At 39.2% G+C, this 22,872-nt stretch overlaps 1 protein-coding gene across 1 annotated transcript; it reads right to left on the bottom strand.

Moving 5' to 3' along the window:
• Positions 1-14,854: 14,854 nt before the first annotated feature.
• On the bottom strand, positions 14,855-22,232 carry TEX55 (testis expressed 55). The gene is given in 4 exon segments (XM_007449127.1): positions 14,855-14,905; positions 18,536-18,602; positions 20,378-20,520; positions 21,081-22,232. Coding segments are annotated over 4 exon segments (1,413 nt in total).
• Positions 22,233-22,872: the final 640 nt, after the last annotated feature.

Raw genomic sequence — 22,872 nt, 5'->3', positions numbered from 1 at the left:
GGGAAAGAGGCCTGAGGAGAGAGAAGAGACGAACAGATGAACTTCCTAACCCATCATTTAGGGGCTTGGGGCTGAGAGTAGAGACTGACTCCTGATAATATGGTGTATCTGCCCTTCCCCCCTTCCATTTTAGCTCCCAGTATGGATGAGCTTTTCAAATATGGGGTTTCCTGAAACTTTCCTGTGTTATTCCAAAGCAGTGCTTCCTTCATATATATTTGATTTTTTTCTTTTTCTTTTTTTTTCTTTTTTTTTGTTATTTGGGAGGGCTAATAAGGAAGTGGATGGGATGGGGTGAATTTTAAAAAATGGGATTGGTAGCGGGCAGAGGATGGAATAGCAGCTGTCCTCATTCAGAGATGACATTGCCCCTGCCTGAAAGTGCACAGTTCACCTCAAAATGTTTTCCACACACAGGAATAGCCCCTGTGAGCCCCACCCTGTGGAAGACTGCCCAGTGGCCTGGCACCATGATGATTTATTCAAATTGTACAACATCCAGGGAGCTCCTTTGCTCTGAGGAGTACAGATTTTTGAAAGGCTGGAGTTTTCTTTATGTATTTTTCTTGTGTCTTCATTCAGTTTGTTTTCTTCTAAAAATTATTCATCCCTACAGTGTTGATATTTCCAGACACATTGAATAGGTCTAAACACCATTGCTCACTAAACAAACCAATTTTCAAAGCAGGAGGAAAAAGAAGTGAGACTCACCCATCAAGCATGAGATCATTTTTTCAAGTTCATTACCTCTTTTCCTCACCCAAGTTTGTTGGACCAGAGGACTCACAAACCACACCTCACACTTTAGCTCCTATTAGTGAAATTTGGACTGACAAAAGAAAAAAAAGGAGAAATAGGAGAGGACGAAACAGATAATAGGCTATTGCCTTAGCCCAGATTCTGAAACCCAGAACAAGATTAGACACTTGTATGACTCAGAGATGGGGATAAAGATGGCTGTGGAGATTAGATCAGGGCAATTGCTGGTCTGCTTACACTTAGGGTATGATGAGGTCGTGGGAATGATGAAAGGAGGAGCTTTTTCCCATGGCCATGACCCCCGTGGCCCACAGCATCCATTAGTTTTTCTTGCTTTACAGCTCTAAACCTGCTCTGACCTGTGTGGTGACTAGTAGAGGCTTGTAGCTATTTAAATTCAAATTAATTCAATTAAATAAAATAAAAAATTCAATCCTTGAGTTGCACTAGCCACATTTCAAGTGCTCAATAGCCAAATGTAGAACATTTCCGTCTTTGCAGAGTTCTATGAGACAGCACTGCTTTAGATCCCTGATGCTTGCTGTGCTGAGCTGAGGCCCTCACCCACCTGAAGTCATGGAGTAAGATGTAAGCAATGGCTCAGGCATTCTCAGCCAAGTGAGGACCTCGGGTGTGGGCAATGCCAGTGGGATGCCCAGCCCCAGGGCAGGAGTACCATGGAGATTCCTTGGGGCAGGTGAAATTAAGACACCTCCTCATGAATTTGGTCTCTGCCCCGGTTAGGGAACAGTGACGCATCAGGGGTGTGGGTAGCCTTCATGGCCATGAGGCTCAGATTTCAGCATCAAGGGGAAGCATATTCTAGGGCTGATCAGTGTTTGCTCTTCGTAAGAATGTAAGCAGGAGAGGTCAAAAGAAATTCTGAGTGTTCATTTGTTTTTCTTGACTAGATGATGCCTAAGATCCCCTGTGTACTTACAAGTCTATGATTCTTTCCAGATAGTTAAAAAAAATATAGGTGAGTTGATTTTTAAGCCCATTGTTGCAGAAAGCAAAAAGAGTCTGTTGTAGTAGAAAGAAAAATAAGGAAATTTTCTCCTCATTGAGAAAGATTAATAAAAAAAAAGCCAAACATTTTTTATAAGGTTTGAAAACTATACGACCCAAGTTATATATATAACTTAAAAAATATTTATATATATAAAATCTAAGTGAGTTCTTAAGCTTGGCAATTCTATTCAGGCAAAAGTGATCAATAAACATTATCTTTAATTTAAAAAAAGACATTAAAATTCATAAAAATTCAAAATGTCATAAATATCTTTAAAGCTAGTTATAAGTGGGGTTTTAAGCTCATAAACATAAACATAAAATTGTTCTGTTATTATTTGAAACAATCTGTATTACGTGTAGAAACGTTAGAACAAAAAAATACAACCTGCAAATCCTGGTGGAAACACCAACTGGTGAAAACTAAAAATAAGTTATGTAAAAATAACATTGTGTAGATAAAAGCTAATTTGTTGACCTATTTCAACATTTATTAAGCAGAACTGTGTGCCGAGAAGAAACATGAGTAGATTGCCTCACAAATCCCATTATGAGTAGACAGGACCTAATGATTTCTGACAAGAAGATTAAGAAACTTTCTCTCTGCTAGGCTAATTTTCCTTTTGCTTTTTTAACTCTACATGGAAACTGGAGGTCCTCAGTCTGAGATTTAATCGGGAGATAGAGGTTTTCCCAGGGTTCTTGGATTTTTCTTGGTCTTTCTGGGAAGAGGCGGAAATCAGGATGGGTGAATAACACTCCCTGCAAGAACTTTATCTCAGTTCTGAGAACTGGACAATATCAAAGGGGTTAAGAAAGCAGTTTGTACAGTTTAAAGAGAACAGAATAGTCACAATATCCTAAATTATAAAAAATGATAGACTCTGTTCATCAGGAAATGAACTTCTTCCCCTCTCCCTTTCAGACAGCTCGCCTGCCTCCCAGGAAAGCAAGCCAACCCCTAAGAGTGCAGTTATCTTCCCTGCCCAGTGGAATGGGTCTACTCACCTGTCCTCTCCCCCTCTTCCACCTCCTGGTACTGTGCCGGCCCACTCTGCACACTGCTCTGGCCTCAGGTGCTTTTCTACCCTGTACCAATCCTTTGAACCTCTGGGACCAGGGAAGGGTGGTCTGTGATTGGGAGAAGGCATCTCATGTGGGCTGAGCCCGATGCTGCCTGAGCCTGCCTCTCTGAGGCCGGAAGTAGCAGGAAACTTTCAGCCAGTAGATTTCTGCTACTTTGGGATGTGTGACTCTGACAGATGCAAGCACCTTCTGGATTCCTCGGAGGTCTGGGCTTCCTCGAACATACACTCAGGGCTTCTGTTTTGATTTTGATTTGATTTGTTTCTATTAGCGTTATTTAATGCTTAATTTTGCTCTTATGCATTAGAAGGCCTATCCACTTTCCCAATTCTTCACAGTCATGCTGGTACACATTTATGTGTCCAGGGTCATGTCTAATTTCAGTTTCTATATCTTGCAGACTCTACATTTACAGGGATAGTACTTGCCAGAGTAAATGCTCCCACTGAGTTGGTCCAAAGCCTAATAAGGGGCAAGAGATCTGGAAACAAAGAGGTTGTGAGATAGAGAGAGGGCTCCAGTACTCATCTGACGTTACTCAATTTCTCCCCTCCCTCTTCTCCCTTCCTTTTCCTTTCCTTCTTCCCTCTGGAGCCGCCATGTGTCATAACAGCACTAACAACGTCTAAACAAAACAAACGTTTCTTTCAATGGCTGCATGACACATCACGGATACGTGCATCACAGTTTATTTAGCCTGGCATGAGGCACGGGTCCTGGCAGTAATGTCAGGATTTACTGAGTGCCTTAATCAATAGACTTCGGGAGTTCTCATGGGTCAGGTTAGGTTTTTCAGGAACCGACTCTGAGACGGAGTACAGTGTGCAGTATATTTATTAGCGAGTAAACACCCATAGAAGGAAGAGGGAAGAAATAGGACTGGGCAGAGAGGGAAGTTGAGCTGCCGTGCAGCGGGGACAGCCCCAGGAAACTCTAGAGGAGGATACCCTATCACAGTCGCTCTGCCTTGGGCCCCTCTATAATCAGTCCTTAGATGTGGGTTGCCCTGGGAAGGTGCTTGTAGCTAAAGCAATCCCTGAAGGCGGCTGGTAGTGGAGGCTGGAGATGCCAGTACTCCCAGCAGCTGGGCAGCATGTTCCCCCTTGAGGGGGCCTGCACGGGGCATCTCTGAGTCCATCACATGCCTTATTCCTCCTCAGCTCTGCAGGGCCTGGTTAGAGATAGCAAAATCCACACAGTGGAATCCTATGCAATTGTGATGAAAAAAATGAAGCCACAGAAAAATACTTCATGAGCAGATGCATCCCATGGGGAGATGAGCTCGGTGCTTTGTGACCACCTGGAGGGGTGGGATAGGGAGGGTGGGAGGGAGACGCAAGAGGGAGGGGATATGGGAGTATATGTATACGTATAGCTGATTCACTTTGTTATACAGCAGAAACTAACCATTGTAAAGCAATGATACTCCAATAAAGATGTTTGGAAAAAAGAAAAATACTTCATGACATGGAAATATGTTCAGTTATTGTATTCAGTATTTATTTATATAACTATCTAGAACTTATGATGTGCCAGACACTCTTCTAAGTGCTACAAGTGAAAAAAGCAGGTTACAACATAGTGTGTACAATTTGTCACGCTTTTATTTTTTTTAAAAGTGTATATATGTATATATGAATTAAAAAGTTAGGAAGAAATTAAATATCAACAGGGTTATATCTGGATGATGCGACGTGGATGACTTTTTTTTGTAGTTCGTATGTTTACAAACGATCTGTGTTACAGAGAAATAGGTAAATGATTAAAAACGTGTTCTTTTGGAAATCTTTATGGTAAAGTAGCAAGGATGCAGACAAGGATGTATATTTCCATTCATATCTTAGGCATTTTATGTTCTATTACTAGGATTATGTGGGGAGAAAATAAACATGAATCTTTTCAAAATAAATAATGTGAACACAAAACCCATAACAAGAAACCAGAGACTAGCTAGGAAAAGGAAGATTAATTTTCAGACAATATCTGTAAGTGATTAGATGAGGCATTTCAGGTCCTGAATGTGTAAGTATGACTGGTTTATTTTTCCAATACTGTAAGTGCTTTCTACCTGTGTTCTGCTAATCTCTCCTTCCCTCTGGCTCGGTGGCTCCCTTAACTATTTTTAACCCCGTTCCAAAGCTCATCAGTGAATTCTCATTACTAAAAATCTCAGTTCAGTTAGAAAGACTTAGATATTTTCTTCCTATCATTACAATTTAGACTTGAGACTCCAGTGGTTTGGGAGGATATGGGGAGGAGATGGGGGGGTATCTCCCAGGTAATCCCCCTTCAGGTTCCCCGTATATACTGCTCTGAGAGTGAAGTGATGTCTTAAGTGACTGGACTGGGAGAGGCTGGGGTCCCTTCCTCTTGGTCCTTACCACCATCCACCATCTGGCTCACTGCCAGCAGCCTCAGTGTAGACAGGAGGAGCTGTACAGGTCTAGCTGATAACGATGCTTGCCCAGCCCTAAATAGCTCCCCTAAGCACCAGAGGATGCTCTGCCCCCTTCACTGGTTTGCAGCCAGTTGCCAGTCTCACCTACACTCCAGGACCCCAGTTCTCAAACTGGATCCATCTTCAGTGCACCTCAGGAACCTGGAATTAAAGGGAGGTATGTGTGCCCAGTGTCTGCCTGGCCATACCACTGCCCCATCACCCTGCATTGCTATTCCTTCTCTGTGGTAGTTCCAAGGCAATTTCACAAGTCTGGTGACTAATGTGATTTCTAACTGGACTACCAGATGTTGGCCCTATACACACCCTCAAATTTTACAACCCTCATTGGGCTTCTCTTCCATCTTTGGAACAAAGAACCGCTGGAATGTTTCTATTCACAAACACTGCACTCCTTAAACAGACCCCTCACTTAAAATCCACTTTTTTTTTTTTTTTTTTGCGGTACGCGGGCCTCTCACTATTGTGGCCTCTCCCGTTGCAGAGCACAGGCTCCGGACGCACAGGCTCAGCAGCCATGGCTCACGGGCCCAGCCGCTCCACGGCATGTGGGATCTTCCCAGACAGGGCACGAACCCGCGTCCCCTGCATCGGCAGGCGGACTCTCAACCACTGCGCCACGAGGGAAGCCCAAAATCCACTTTTTAATGGGGGAGGGAGGGAGCTGTAGTGTAAACTGGGTGGGAAAGAGATTGGCCCCATATCTGGAAGTTCTTTGAAATAAGAATGTGGGTTATATAATCTAATCACCAATTTCAGGGGAAAGAAAGACTTCTCCAAACCATGATGTTGTCTACCGTGTTTTCAGTACTTACTAAAAGTCCCAGGCATTGTCATATTTCCTCTTCACTGTGAAGTATATACTATTACTAAGCCCCGCTTTATAGATGGGGGAGCTGGAGGTTAGGGGAGAATAACTTGCCCATGGTCACAGAGCTCTTTAGAGGGAAAGACTCTGGTTGGTGTGTCCTCACAGCCTGTACTCTTAACTACTAGGATATACTGTTTGAGTTTAGTTAGACAATCAGTGTAACTTTTTAAATGTTATTAAAGCTCAGCTTCTATATTAAAAAACAACTGAGCCAAACCTTAGAACAGTGAGCCTGCAGGGCCCAGGTCTGCACAATTCTCTAGTGCTGCTAAAAATGGCTTTTTCTCCAGCAAGTCTTGACTCTCTTTGCAAATTTTACTGAAATATTTAAATTCAGGCTTTCTGACCTCTAATGGGTCCTCTCTCTAACTCAGCAACCCTTTTGTTCAAGTTAACTGACGTTCTCATTTTCTCTTCGGCTCCTATAGATGATGAACGTTTCACTTTGTTCATAGTTTTTAGATGATGGTCACCAAAAAATGACTTCGAAAAGCAAGTCTAACCCTTTCCCTGGAAAAGGACATAGCAGTATTAATAGACTCTTAGAGCTGGAAGGGACTTTAGCCCATTTCAATAACCATTTATGGTTATTATAAGGAACTATTATATGGAATAATCATATTCCAATGAAATAACCAGTTAGTCCAGTTTTTTACCAAATGAAGAAAAGTCTCTATATTATCTCTGATGTCTGATACTAGGAGGCAAGTCTATGAAACTTGTTGTGTTTATTGCAGAGGTATTGAGGATGTTGTGTACAGTCTTACATGTTGGGTCTGAGAGGTCCCAAGGGAAAACATTATCTCTGGTCTCAGTATGTGGAATGAGTATACTTTTCCTAATCAGTTGGTTTGTTTTGATCTATTGGACACTGTTAATCTTCAAGCAAATTCAACCTTGCCTTCGTTCTCACCACATTCATTGAAACTGCTTGGGAAGTTACAAACAACTTCTATTTTGCCAAATTCAGAGGACTCGTCTTTTTTTTTTTTAATATAAAATTTATTTTTATTTATTATTTATTTTAATTGAAATACAGTTTATTTACAGTGTTTCAGGTGTACAGCAAAGTGACGCAGTTATATGCATATACTTTTTCAGAATCTGTTCCATTATAGGTTACTACAAGATATTGAGTATTGTTCCCTGTGCTACGCAGTAGGCCCTTGTTGTTTATTTATATATAGCAGTGTGTATCCGTGAACCCAAATTTCCAATTTATCCCTAAGCCCCCTTTCCTCTTTGGTATCCATAAGTTTGTTTCCTATGTCTGTGAGTCTGCTTCTGTTTTATAAACAACAGTGGACTCTCCTTTGTCTTCATTTTACTCAGTCGCTCGGCAGCCGATGATACAGCTGATGACACCATCTTTCTCATACTGCTTTTCTCTTCTGGCTTCCATCATACCATATTCTCTTTGTGCTTCCATTTCTCTGGTTGTTCCTTCTCAGTCCCCATAGCTGTCTCCTTCTTGCCCTGACCAATTACGTTAGAAGACTCCAGGGCTTGGGTCCAAGTCTCATTTGGGAATCTAGCTCTGAAATGGCACCTCCGTCGGGAGTCAGCTGGCCTCCTCACTCATTCCCACTACTTCCTGGTTAGAAGTCCAAATAAAGATGAAGCAACGCTGTCTGGATGTAAGGGTAAGACTAAGAATTGTAGACCTTTGTCTTCTTACAAATACAGCTGTGTTTCTCTGCTTTCCCCCCAGAAGTTTCTTTTTCTTTCCCTGGCCACCAGCTTTTGAAGAACAGTGAATAGGTTGTGGCCTCTCAATTTGGTATTTACTAAGTATATATACTTTTGATTTTTAAAAGTTTTTGTTTATTTTATTAGATTTTGGGGGCAGAAGATTCTGTAATGCAATTTAAAGCTACCCTCTTTACCAGAACTCTTCTGAGAACTTTTAAGACAATAAATCAGATTTTGTCATTCCTTTGTTTAAAAAGTCCAGTAGTTCTCTCTGCCCTCAGCATAAGATCCAAACTCCTTACCATGGCTTACAAGTTGCCCATGTACTCTTCTGAAGCTTCATTAGGTACTACTTTCACCCTATGTATGTTGCAGCCACAGGGTTTTTGCACTTGCTATTCCCATTAGCGGAAATCCATCTCTCCCAGTGGTTCCCATCAACCTTGAAGTGCAGCTCAGCTCTCACTTCCTCTGAGAAGCCTTTCCTTATCTCCCTACCTAAAGTACCCTGCCTTCTCCATGCCAGTGACTTTTTCTCATATAATCATGTTTTATTTCCTCCAAAAAATAATCACAGTCGATTATTATCTTGTTAATTTATTTGTTGTCTTTTTCCCTCTGCACTTGTTGCTTCACCAAAACTAGAGTAAGTTTCAAATGAATGAATGAATTTCTGATCCGGGAGGTTTAGGGTGAGTTAGGTCTACTCAGTCCTGGGGGAAAAAAAATCATTTTATTAAATAGTGTTTGAGTAGAGCCACAAGCACAGGACCAAAGTGCCAATTATAAGGAGGTATCTACATTTCTTTTTTTTTTTTTTGGTATCTGCATTTCTTTAAGTATTGCCCTAAATTATTCTCCGCTTTGAAAACAACATTCATTATTCTATTCTGATAACAAAATGAATGAATGTTCATTGTAGAAAATAAAAATCACTATACTTCCTTACTCAGTGATAAACACAATGAACATTTTGGTGTGGAATCATCCATTTAGGAACTATTTGAGGTACTATTACGTGTCAGGTACAGTACTAGCTGGAATAAAACATGGCACTTACCTTCATGGCACGTTCAACCTTTCTTCTTTACATTTTCTCGCAAAATAATTGGGATCATACTTATTTACAGTCTTCTAAACCAGTTATTTTTACTTACAATACAGTGCAGACATTTCCCTATGAGTTTATTCTACAACATAAGTTTAGTGGATGTATTGTATCTCACCATATGAATACGCTGTTATGTGCTTACTGAATCTCTCAGGTTGAAAATTCAGATTTTCAATTTTTCAATATTATAAATAATGCTATAGAAAATTTTAAACACATTTCATTATTTTCTTCATACAAATTCCTAGAATTAGAATTTCTGGCTAAAGGGTATATTCATTTTAAAGTTTTTGGATTCATGGGATCAAACTGCATTCCAGAGAGGTTGTAAAATATATACTCCCCACAGGAGTATAAGAAAGTGCCCATTTCTCTGCACTTTAAGCCAGGTTAGGTATCATCTATGAAAGTTTTTTTGTTTGTTTATAAAAAATATTTAATTGGTATCTAATTTTTGTTTTAATTTATATTTCTTTGGCTATTTATATGTTATCTTCAGTAAGTTTCCCACTCATACTCTTGGCCCTCTTCTTTGACTGGGGGTATTTACAGTTTTAAAAACTGATTTCTGGGAATTTGTTACATATTTAGGATATTGACCTGACATATTCATTGCATCTATTACTCTCAATTAATCGTTTGCCTTTTTGCTAACTTTTTCTCATACATTTAAAAATATTTCATGTCAGTTATATAAATATTTCCTTAATAATTTCTGCCTTTGGCATTACGTTTAAAAAGAGCTTTCCAACTCAAGATTTCATATTTTCCTATTCTTTTCTCTCTTTCAGTCCGTCTGTCTCTTTCTCTGTTTAACTCTTTATATGTAAATATGTATATTGTTGTGTATGTATGTGTATGTTATTATATGATATGGGGTAGATCCAACTATACTCATCCAAATAATTATACAATAATTACAGCAACGTTAATTGGATGAATAGAATTTCATTGCATGGATATGCCACAATTTATTTGATCAATCTGTGGTTGGTCAATTTTGAGGTTGGACAATTATCCCCACTTTTCTCTCATTACAAAAATGTGATAAAAATCTTCTCTATAAAATTCTCCAGGTGCAGTGTCATTTCTGGAAGTGTAATTTGACTATATGCGTGATTTCATTGTGGGACAGTTTTGGTGATGACAAGGTGTGGCTCCAGTGGTGGGTGACTAAAATAGAGTATAAAGGTCATAAGAAAGGAGGAGTCCTTTGTTACTCACAGCTCACTCCTCTTCCCTGTACCTGCCCACGCTGACTGTGGAGCTGTCTGAGGTCTGCCTGGAAAACATCCTGCACTTAGCTGCTTCTGTGGGTTCTTAGGTGGGTTGTCTGCCCTAATTTACCCATTATTGTTGCCCCATCTGCTTTCCGTTTACAGAAATCATAAAAATCTCTGGTTTCTCTCCCTTTTGCTTTGAGTATTAAAATGGATTTACTTCTTTTTGTAAATATTTACTCTAATTTTAATGGAGTTTGAGGAGGACTGCTTTGGCTTTTTTAAAAAAATTAAAACAGAATTAGGCAGACAACTTAACTCTACCCATTGGAATCCTATCTGTTCATAAGAATAAGCCACACTACCACTGTCTATCTGGTGTCAACTTGTTGCAAATTCTGCCAACACTGCAGGTAAAAAAATAGCCTTTTGAAAGCCTAATAAGGCACTGGCACACTAATATTGTTTGCCACTCATAACAACACAATTCTCTTTATCTGAGTTTTAGCCTTACAATGTTTCCAATCAAATAATTGGCATAAAGATTCAAGCATAGGTACACAGCCATCTGGAACCATACCTGTCCACACCCCTATTATACAAAAACATATCTGGACAAATGTGAGTACAAAAACATCAGCAGACATAAGTATAATTATATACTCACAACTTCTTATTCACAAGAATAGGTGGTTTGCATGGGACTTCCCTGGTGGTCCAGTGGTTAAGATTCTGTGATCCCAATGCAGGTGGCATGGGTTCGATCCCTGGTCGGGGAACTAAGATCCTGCACGCCACACGGTGCAGCCAAAAAAAAAAAAAAAAAAGAATAGGTGGTTTGCACAGTGTTGACATAAAGGCTGATGACAAAAGAGCAAAAGAAGGTGAGTGGCGGAGAGAGGGTGAGTAAAACTGAGAATAAGTAGGTCAAGAAATAATAGGAGGCTTTATCATGGAAAGCATCTCCCAATATATACATATATCAAATCATTACATTGTACACCTTAACCTCACACAATGTTATATGTCAGTTATATCTCAGTGAGCTGGAAACACACTCACATACATATACATACAAACATGAAATAACAGGAGGCCAATTTAAAAGAAAATAAAGTGTATGCAAGAGACTGAAGAGTAAAACGAGGGGATTTGTAAAGAATGGGGGAAGTAGAGGGATAATTCTGGAAGGCTGGGGTATTCCCATTTCTATTGTTTCTGAGTTTCATAGCTATTCTCTTTCACTCTCCTCTGTCATAAAATGGACTTAAAATATTTATCTCCACATTAATTTTTTTAAAAAGGCTTTATTGATACACAGTTCATATACCATAAACTTCACCCTTTTGAAATGTACGATTCAGTGCCTTTTGGACAGTTGTGCAACCATTACCACTATCTAATTCTAGAACATTTTCATCACCCACGAAAGAAACCTCATTCTCATTGCATTCACTCTCCACTGCTCCCCCTCCCCTACCCCTGGCAACCACTAATCTACTCTCTGTCTCTATGGGTTTGCCTCTTCTGGATATTTAACATAAATGGGATCATATACTATGTGGCCTTTGGTGACTGGCTTCTTTCACTTCACAGAATGCTTTTAAGGTCACCCAAGTCACAGTCATATATCAGTACTTCATTCCTTTTTATTAATAACCAAACAATATTCAATTGTATGGATATATAATTTTTTTCATTTTTAACTTTTTAAAATTGTGGTAGAAAACACCTGCCATTTACCATCTTAACCATTTGTAAGTGTATGGTTCAGTAAAGTATATTCGCATTGCTGTGCAACAGATCTCCAGACCTTTTCCGTTCTGCAGAGATGAAATTCTATACCTATTAAACAACTCCCCATTTTCCCCTTCCCCCAGTCCAATAACCACCATTCTACTTTGTCTCTATGCTTTTGACTAGTTTAGCCGCAAAGCAGGTGGGATCTTTGCTCCCCGACCAGGGATCGAACCTACACCCCCTGCACTGGAAGGCAAAGTCATAACCACTGGACTGCCAGGGAAGTCCCTGAATTTGACTACTTTAGACACCTCATATAAGTAGAATCACACAGTATTTGTCCTTTTGTGACTAGCTTATTTCACTTAGCATAATGTCCTCAAGGTTCATCCATGGTGTAGCATGTGTCAGAGTTTCATTCCTTTCTAAGGCTGAGTAATATTCAATTGTATATATAAACCACATTTTGTTTATCCGTTCATCTGTCAAACATCACATTTAAAAAATCCATTCATCACTTGATGGGCATTTGTGTTGTTTCCACTTTGGGGTTATTACGAACACTGCTATGAACACTCTCGTACAAGTTTATATATGGCCATATATTTTCAGTTGTCTTAGGTATATACCTAGGTGTGGAATTGTTGAGTGATATGATAATGTTTAACTTTTTGAAGAATTGCCAAACTGTTTTCCAAAACAGCTGCACTATTTTACATTTCCACTACCAGTATAAGTATTCTAATTTCTCCACAGCCTTGTCAACACTTGTTAGTGTCTGTCTTTTTGATTATAGCCATCCTAGTGGATGTGAAGTAGCATCTCATTGTGGTTTTGGTTTACATTTCCCTAATGACAAATGATGTCATGTTTATTCTTTAAATGGAAGAGAGGAAGGGATATGCCCAGGAAAACTGTTCTAGTAGCTTCATTCTCTATTACTGTGAGGAGATTGGGGTGGCTGGGGAACGTAGTGAGGGAGCGTCACCAGGATTGCTCAGGTAAAATCTAATATCAATACTTGAGACACTCACACCTCATATCTATAGGAATAACTCCTTTTTTTAGAAGCATCCTTGGGGGATTCCTTCAAGGGAGATCATATCTTCTGATCTCTGCTTGTTCTGACATTGAAACTTTTATTCCCATTACCTTTATATTCCATGTGTCATTCCATGTCCTCTGTCAGTTTTACTCTGAAAAGGTTGGGACTCTTCTTCCTCTTCTGGTTGACAGCCAGCTCCACCTAGAGTCTCACCTTTACTCCTGGTCTGGGACTACTTCCTACCACTTAGGGACTAAGAACTGAATATACTTTTCGCTGACTGATCTTGTGCACTATACAGATCTTTTAGTAGAGAGCCTGAGTCACTGAGAGCGAGGCCTGATCTCCATTTTCTCCCTTCTCCTTTCAGTCAAACATGTTCAGACAGGATCACTGGACCATACCGAGCCCATCCCCTCTGGTCCACTGCCTCAATGTGAAAGGTCAAAATGACAGCTCTGAAATGCATCACAGAATGCCAATGAGAAGGGCTGAAGTGGCTGAGGTGGACTAGTTTTGAGGTGCTCTGCTTTAAGAAACATAGTAAAGTGTTAGGGCTGAAAACCAGCGAACTAAATTCAGTATTTAATTTCAGATGTTATTGATAACATCCAAGTTTTTGATCACTAATGATATTGTTGACCCTTCAATATTTGGGTTATTTTGTTCTATCAACTGATTAATTATAACCTTAGTCATGTCACTCAAAGATTTCTCACAGGTTCACTGTAAGTTTATCAGCTTTTACCTAGTTTTGCCAGCCCACAATCAACAGAAAGGCTGCTTATCCGCCTGGAGAACATTTATTGAGTCTGGGCACTGGCACATTTTGTGGACAATTGAAGGAAAAACTAAAGAAGCTTTGAAGCTGTAAGTAGAGATTTTAAAACTATAATTATTAGACATGAAATTCAGGTATACAAAAAGGGATTTATGCATGATTGTTCAAACAGAGGCTTAATTCATTGCAATACACCACATAATTTTACCAAATCGCCAGGGAAACAGTAATGAAGAATCAAGTCTGCTATAATGTTCAAATAGAAATTAAATGAAAGGTTCAGCTCACAAAAGTAGTATCAGATGATCATCTCAGTTATGATTGCTGGGCAGATACTCTCATACCAGGTAGACCACGTTGAGGCTTTTTGCTTTTAAATACCAGTTCAACTGGCTACACATTCCACACGATGCAGACACTTCAGAGGATAAAGGTAATAAGGAAGTGACATTCTGCCTCTCCCACAGGTGTATACAGAGTAGTATAACAGGTCTGAGTTTTGCTTTAGGTTAAAAATCAGAAGAGGACTATCCCTCGGAATAGATTAAATCACTTCCATTAATGTCAGAATATAACAGGCAGGGTCAAAGAGGAAAATAGTAAAAATTTGTTGGAGGTATTAAGAAACAAGAAAAGATCTTACAACAGTTACCTTCCATTAAGGGAGAAAAAAGTGCTGTTACGAATTATTTTCCACACATTTTCCGATTGAAAATTTTATAAACAGTTTCGAGACATGATGGGTTTGTATGCTTTTGGGAACTGCGTATAAATTGCTCATATTCTTTTCTTGATCCTCTCTGGGATTTGTGAACGTGTTTCTGTTCAGTGCTTTGGAGGAATGAGTACTGAAATATCAATGCATGGATAAGTATATGTGCCTATGTTTTTGTATGATGAGCCAGCGGTATCTGTAACTGTTATGTGAATTTTACGAAGCTACTCAGTAGATTTTTACTTAAAAAATAAGAACACATTTAGGCAGAGTCACTACAAATGACCATTCAAAAATGATTTTTCAGAGTGGGAAACAGAACATAGTGTTGACACTGATGGTTGTAAACCATGTTGAGGAGAGACTCATTCTTCATAGGTTTCACGTTTCTTTCTGTTTTGTATCATTTCCTGTACCTGAGGAGAATGAAAAAGAATTTTTTCCACTTGCAGTTTTGGTCTACTTGGAGTTACCTTATCTTGTAGGGTTAAAATATATAGACGTTTAAAATACTGAAGTCCTTTTAAATTTTTGCTATCTTGTGGTTTTACATATTATCTTACTGTAAATTTAATTTGCAGGTTTCCTGACTGTTAAAGATGCTCAACAGATTGTCATGTAAAAAAAAAAATAAATTAAAGTAAAATAAAATAAAATACAGAAGTCCTTGTACTGACTTGGTACAAATAATTTAGACTTTGATAAGTCACGAATACGTGTTGTAATATCTAGGGACACCATTTAAAATATTAAGAAGGTTATTAGGGCAGTGACCTTATTCTGTATGATACTGTAATTATAGATACATATCATATACATTTGTCAAAACCTATAGAATGTACAACACAAAGAGACTTTATGTAAACCATGGACTTCAGTTAACAATAATATATCAAACCGGCTGATCAACTGCAACAAATCTACCAAACTAATGCAAGATGTTAATAATAGGGGAAATGCGGGAAGGAGAGGGAGTAAATGGGAACTCACTGTACTTTCTGCTCAAATTTTCTGTAAGCCTAAAACCATTCTAAAAAATAAAGTATATTAATTTTTAAAAATCACCCCAATGTGAAACCAAAAAAAAAAAAAAGATTAAGAGGGTATAACTTCTAAATAGAGGGAAAAATCGAACAATAAAAGAAGATAAAAAGTAGAGGAAAAGAAACAAAACAGGCAGGACAAATAGCATATGGTAGGACAATAGATTTAAACCCAAACGTATCTTTAATAACATCAAATATAAAGGGACTAAATGCTCCAATTAAAAGCTTATCAGATTTGAATAATTATAAAAATTATAATACATGCTATATATAAGAAAGATATCTAAAAGACGACAGAGTAAAGTTAAAAATAATAAATATATACCATTTAAATATTGACTAAAATAAATCTGGTATAGCTATAACAATATTGAAAGGAGTAGTTAGAGTTCATGTTATACCTCTTAATGATAAAAATTCAATTTACCAGAAAAATATAAGAACTCTAAATTCATACGCACCTAATAACATAGCCTCAATTACATATACACAGTGTAAATTGACAGAACTATAGGAGATAGGGAAATTCACAGTAATACTGGGCGACTTGAACAACATGTTTAGCAAACCTGATCTAGTGGATATATTTAGACACTTCCCAATAATTGCAGAATAAATATTTTTTCAACCCCAATTAATTCATTCATGGCAATTAGCCATATGCTGCATAATAAAGCAAGTCAACACATTTCAAAGATTTGAAATCTTGCTCTCTGAGTAAAATGCAATTGACTTAGAAATCATAAACCAAAGGGCAACTAGATATCTAATATTTGATAATTTATATAAATAATCTAATGTCAGAAAATCCATAAGTTGAAGAAGAAATCATAATGAAAATTAGAGACTATTTTGAACTAAATAAACTAAAAACACCACACACTTAAATTTATGTGATAAAACCCATATGTATATATTACACATTAAAAAGGAAGATCTGCTTCCTATATGCAAGAGTAAGCAATAAAAAAAAAATGAATTCTGCAAATAACAGCTATGTATTCATGGATAAAATACAACCCTCCCTACAAAAGAAAAAACCCACAAACCAAAACAAAACAAAAAACCTCACAGCTACCTGAAGGTTCTGGTGACTGAGCAAAGACAGGCAGATTTTGGAGAGGAGTCTAAACTTAGAGCAAGTGACCAAATGGAGCGAATTTCTCATTTTTTGTAATTTTGACCCAATGACAGTCGTGACTCACAGACATAGCTATGGCTGCACAAGAATGCCTCAAACTATGACAGAAAGCCCCCTGTCTTTCTGGATGGAAGAATTACAGGAAATAGACTGGTCAAATATGGCTAGATGCTGAAGAGTGAGGGGAAATCCTAGAAGAGGGGAGGAGATTCCTTAATTCTGTGCATGAACTCTGCACAAGCCTCAGGTTGACTTCTGAATCATGCATTCATAGGACAGATTCAAAGTAGTAGTAGGCTTGAGGAACTGACCTGAGCTATGACCACAGAAGGCAAGAGAGAGAGCTTACAATTCAAATCTAACCATGTTAACTGCCAGCTAAAACAAAAACAACACCATCACTTGTCAGAGGAGTATGACAGAACTCAAGTCTACACAGCATAATATTCACAGTGTTAAGGATAAAATTGAAATTATCCTAGTTATAGAAAACCAAGAGAATGCTACTCATTTTAAATGGAAAAGATAACTTTAACTTCTTCCTTTCTGACTTGGAAGCCTCTTATTTTTTATTTAAAAAATTTTATTTGGGGCTTCCCTGGTGGCACAGTGGTTGAGAGTCCGCCTGCCGATGCAGAGGACACGGCTTCGTGCCCCGGTCCGGGAAGATCCCACATGCCGTGGAGCGGCTGGGCCCGTGAGCCATGGCCGCTGAGCCTGCTCATCCGGAGCCTGTGCTCCTCGACAAGAGAAGCCACAACAGTGAGAGGCCCGCACACTGCAAAAAAAAAAAAAAAAAAGGCTAATGCTGAAAATACTGATAATACGAAGTGTTGGGTGTAAGTGATAAGGATGTAAGACAACTGGAACTCTAAAATACGCTGCTATTGGGAGTGTAAATTGGTACAATTGCTTTGGAAAATTGTTTGAAATGCTCTACTAGAGCTGATCAAACACATACCTGACAATCCAGCATTCTCTCTTGTGGGTATACACCCAAGAGAAATGGGTGTATATGTGCACCAAGAGACATGCACATGAAAGTTCCTAGGAAACTTTTTTGTAATAGCTCCAAGCTGGAAATAACCTGAAGGTCCACATCTATCACAGAAAGGATAAATTGTGGCATTTCATACAATGAGTACTATATAGCAATGAAAACGAATGAACTACAGCCACACACAACAGCACCGATTAATCTCACAGACATATTTTGAGAAGAAGAATGAACCAATGAGCCCCTACTACATGGTTCCCTTTATATAAAGTTTAAAAGGTTGACAAGCCTACACAGATATAGAGAACAAGCTAGTGGTTACCTGTGGTGGGGGGCAAACTACTGGGTGTAAGATAGGCTCAGGGATATATTATACAACATGGGGAGCAGAGCCAATATTTTGTAATAAGTGTAGATGGAAAGTAGCCTTTTAAAATTGCATGAAAAATTAAAACCACATTTTTAAAGTCTCAAAAGTAAAACTTTTGGCTCTAGAAGTCGTGCTCTTAACCACAACCAAAAATAAAAAGAAATTTAAAAATAAATAAAAAAAAAACCTGACAAGTCTAAACCAAAGTGTTTCATGATTCATGTTTCATGGTACAATTATAAAGAAAAGTGAGAATGTCATTATTGTAAAATTCAGAATAATAGTCCCTTTGTGGGGAGTGATAACCATGAAGAAAAGAAAGGGGGCTTCTCGGATGCTGGCAATGTTTTAATTTTTTTTCAACTTGAATGGTAGTTACAGGTGTGCTCACTTCATAATTCACTGAGTTGTATATGTTTTGTACACTTGTATGGGCGCTATATTTTATAATGAACAGAATAACAAGCTTGTTCTTTTTTTCCTATTCCATACCTGGCACAGCATAAAACTCAGGGGGTCTTCTGGCTTTTCATAGACTAGGTTTTCAGTAATCTTCTGAGAGAGAGAGAGAGAGAAAGGCATCACATTATGGTTCTGAGCTAAAGCTACATGGTCAGGTTATACCTGAAGCAATCTTTTACATTAACCTAACATGTACCATAGCATTTTAAAGAAATTCGTATATCTCTACATAGTGACAAATTACTTTCTTACTGCTGATAAATTTGGGCAAATTAAGGTAAAATGTGGAGGGATTAAAAATTTAGGAATAAATAGTAATGTATATTTTTCTAGTTTCTAAGATCAAAGAGATTTGGAGAAAGATGTTGAGAATTGTGATTTTGCTAGACTGAGAAATCAATAAATTATTTGCTTTGAAGAATAGTCAAAGAAAAAGTTTTGAATAAAAATTTTAAAACACTGTATGATTTTTACATAGAAAACTTCCTCCTAAGGCATTTGATTCTAAAAGGTGAAAATGATGTTCAGCGTTTGTAATAATAAATGAGGAAGAATATAAAAAACTTCAGAGACCCCCTTCCATATGTTTTACTGTTGCTGAATAACTCAAAAAATTATAATAAAGCAAGCAAAATTCTCACTTGCAGGGAATCACAATAGCGCAAATTTCTGGTATAAAATATTCTGGTCTGTTTAATGTATCCACGCTAATTAATTATTTCATATATGTTTCTACTGAACACATATTTATAACTAATTTTTCTGATAACAATGTTCAATGCATAAGCATTGTTTTTTCTTGGCAGATAAAGGAAATTACTTACAGAACGATTAGAATTCTACTTTCTACAGCTTTCACCCTTGAGTTTAATAATTAGTATTTCTTTGGTTAAAGCCAGAAAATCCAGCTATTAGCATTCTCCCACAAAATGACATTTTAAAGAAAGAAAAGGCATACAGCAGTGTTAATAAAGCAAATACCACTTATCTCTATTTTATATGAGGAAACTGAGATTCACAGAAGTTAGGTAATTTCCTCCAAATCACAAAGACGAGAAGGGACAAAGCTAGCTTGGAGCCCTGGGCTAACAGATTTTAAAATTTGTGCACTTTCCTCTATTTCCTACTTCTTTAAACTTAAATTCTTCCAGTTTAAATGCTTTCATTTGGGGTGGGCCACTCTTACTTACAACTTTCTAACCACAAAGTTACTTCATGTATATATGTTATTATATATGTATATATACCTTGCTGCATAATAATATTAACATAAAAATACACGTCAGGAGAACAGAAACAAAAACAACCCACAAAACAGCAAAAACTTTATAAATGTGATAACATTTTATAATTCTGTATTGGCCAAGTAACATCATACTTTGAAGAAGGTTCCAGCCCCATATCCTGAGGTCTATAAAATTTGTAATTTCAAGAATTAGAAGCAACTTTTAACTATGTCATTTTTCTCCTAAAGAATGTGGCTTCTTAGATGGTCACAGGTTGGTCATCTTTTGAAAGTATTATATTCCTGCCTGAAAAGTCTTTTTCTCTCCTTTTCAATTGCCATTATTTTGTCATTCCTTCCTAGTCTGGCTCAAACTTTAACCCTGGGCCAAATTTTTTCCCTAGCAACCAACCTATCAGATGTCTAATTCCTCTGAAGGGCTTCATATCATGGTAAGAATCATTCATTTGGTGTTTATCATTTACTACTTTTGGTTAATACGTCTTAATGCACTTACTGACTTCTCATTAAGATTATATCCCTTTTATAGCAAACGCCCTTTCTTGTACCTCTTATAAGCCAGGTCAAAGTTTGTCGATTACATTATAATTACTTTAAAACTCACAATTAAAAAAGAGGTTGAGCGGAATATTTGCAGAATGTGGTGTTTCTCCATGTATCGCAGTGAAACTTGATAAAGATCTTCATATACTATAGGAGGGAACTGCTTCTTATAAGGTTGATTGTGTGCCTGAAAACTCCTTCTTTCCTGGTATTCTGAAATATCAACCTAAAATGGAAATATCCCCCAAGAGAGTCTTTAATGAATTGAAAATCCCCAGGAAGTTTTGTTGCTATCATTACTGTTATCAGTGGAATCTAGTATTGATGGGATCTGAACACCAGGAATTAAGAGCAAAGACATTATTATGAGAGACCTGGCTGATTGATTCTCCAGGCAATGTAATGTACCTTAAGTCCTGGGAGGTACCTTAGACATCTCCAATCTACTTCAAATACTTTTCCCTTCACAGAGATCTCCAACTGACTCCAAATTCCTTTCCTTTGGTAGAAGCCCAGAGGGGGAATGACTTAGTGTCCCAGTGTCAGCAGCAGAACCAGGACTTGAAACCCAGGTCTCCTGAATCCTGGTACGTTGATCCTTTCTGAATGGCCTTACTTAGTGTGGCAGAGAAGGCAATCCATCTTTTTATTTCCCACCCTTCTCCTGCCCTTCCTGAATCCTATGGGTCACACATACCACAACATGTGCCCTCTTCCTGCATTCTGCCAGACCCCTGGCTTAACCTCCAACCTCCCAGGTGGGTATCAAATGCCCCTTTAACCTACAGGCTTGGTTTCTGCGGGTTGAGTTTTTTCTTGACTGATGATATAGTCCAATTTGGATGAGATGGAGGGAAATCTTTGGGAGTAGGCTCAGTCTTTTGTTTGGAAAGTACTGGTCAATCTGTGATCAAATGGGATGAATGCTTGCAGATCAGCTATACTTTCCGTTTCAGTTTCAAGGGAAGCCTTGGATATGCTGCCATCTGTCTGGCCAGGCTCAAATTTGCAGGGTTGTACTCTGAAGTCAGCCTCTTTGTCTTCCTTGCTGTAGCCAAGCTGGTGGAATAATCTATCATCAGACCGGCTACGTTCTCCATAGTCAAACAGGTTGTCTTCTGTGTAATCATCCTCTTCTTCCACTAAATCCTCAGCCTGGTCACATTCACTGCCAGCCTTGTCAGGGTCAGCAGCCTGGTGTTCAGCTGGTTTAGTAGCTTGGTCATACACTTTGTGGTGCGTCTTTACAGATGTTCTGTGGTCAACTTGGTCAGACAATCTATGATCAATCTGTTCAGAAGTTTTTCGCTCAACCAGGCCAGACAATCTACTTTCAATCTGTTGAGAAGCTCTTTGGTCAGCCGGGCGGGACATTCTGTGATCACTCTGCTCAGAGGCTCTTTGTAAAGATGGGACAGATGGTTTACAGTCAATCTCTTCAGAAGCTCTTCTCTCAGCTAGGCTGGACATTCTGTGATCAATCTGCTCAGAAGCCCTTTGTACAGTCTGTTCAGAAGTACCTGGTTCAGGCAGAGCAGACATCTGGCGGTCAGTCTGTTCAGACTCCACACCACCAGCTTGGCTAGATGCCTTGCTGTCCATCTGTTCTGACATGCTTCGGTTAACCTGATCAGATGCTCTACGATCGGCAACATTAGTATGGTTGGATGCTCTGAGGTCAGCCTGATCAGATGTTCTTTCTCTCATGGATTCATATGCTTTGTGGTCAGCTTGATTAACTACGTTGGGTTCAGCCGGGGCAGACACTATCTGGGCAGCCTGGTCAGCTCCTCCGTGATCAGTCTGGTCATCTGCTTCCACTTCATCTTGGTTCTGCCTGTTGTCTTCCTGGCTGTCTGTGTGGCTGTCATTTGGGGACTTGGCTGTACTTTGGTTTTCCGATGATTCCGCCGGAGCCTCTTCTGGAGGCTTTTCCATCTTCTGCCTGGTACCAGACTGGTCTAGATTGCCAGACGCTGTGGGTGGGGCCGAGCCGGGTAGTCTAGGCGACCTTCGGAGCGCACGAGACAACAATACCCGTGGGCTTTGTTTGGACCTCCGAGCTCCAGCTCTTCCGGGCGCGCGGGCGGATGCCGGTGGATGCCCGGAGGTGAGAGGGGGAGCCTCGCCGCTGCCTGGGGAGGGGATGCCTCCGGGCGCCCAGCGTGGATGCGAGTGCAGGGGCGGACACCCTCTACCAAGAAGTGGTGACGCCCACAGGCTGGCGTCGCCACCGCCCAGTGACCGGGCCTCAGGGCTCTGTGAATCGGTGCCTTAGAGCGGTCCACTCCCCGTTTTCTTACGGAGGTCCACAGCTGTGTGTGTGAAATAGGATCCAGCAGGTTATCACTCGAACCAACAAAATGTTAGCGATGAACACGCGTCCAGCCACATGAGGGCGGCAGACCTGAACAGAGGTTACTGTTGCCATCAACCAGATCCACGTTTCATCGGCTACTGACTTTTTGTATAACCACAGTTTTATCGCAGAGTGTGATTACTGCTGGGCATGTGCTAGTAAATGGTCCTGCTAGATGTTATTTTTCTTTAAACTCTTACCGGTATTGGGGTGATGTGG

Source organism: Lipotes vexillifer, unplaced genomic scaffold (genome assembly GCF_000442215.2).
Source record: "Lipotes vexillifer unplaced genomic scaffold, Lipotes_vexillifer_v1.1 scaffold999, whole genome shotgun sequence".
Taxonomy (NCBI): domain Eukaryota; kingdom Metazoa; phylum Chordata; class Mammalia; order Artiodactyla; family Lipotidae; genus Lipotes; species Lipotes vexillifer.
Note: the sequence above shows the minus strand (reverse complement) of the source record. Positions and strands in the feature narration are given on the sequence as shown.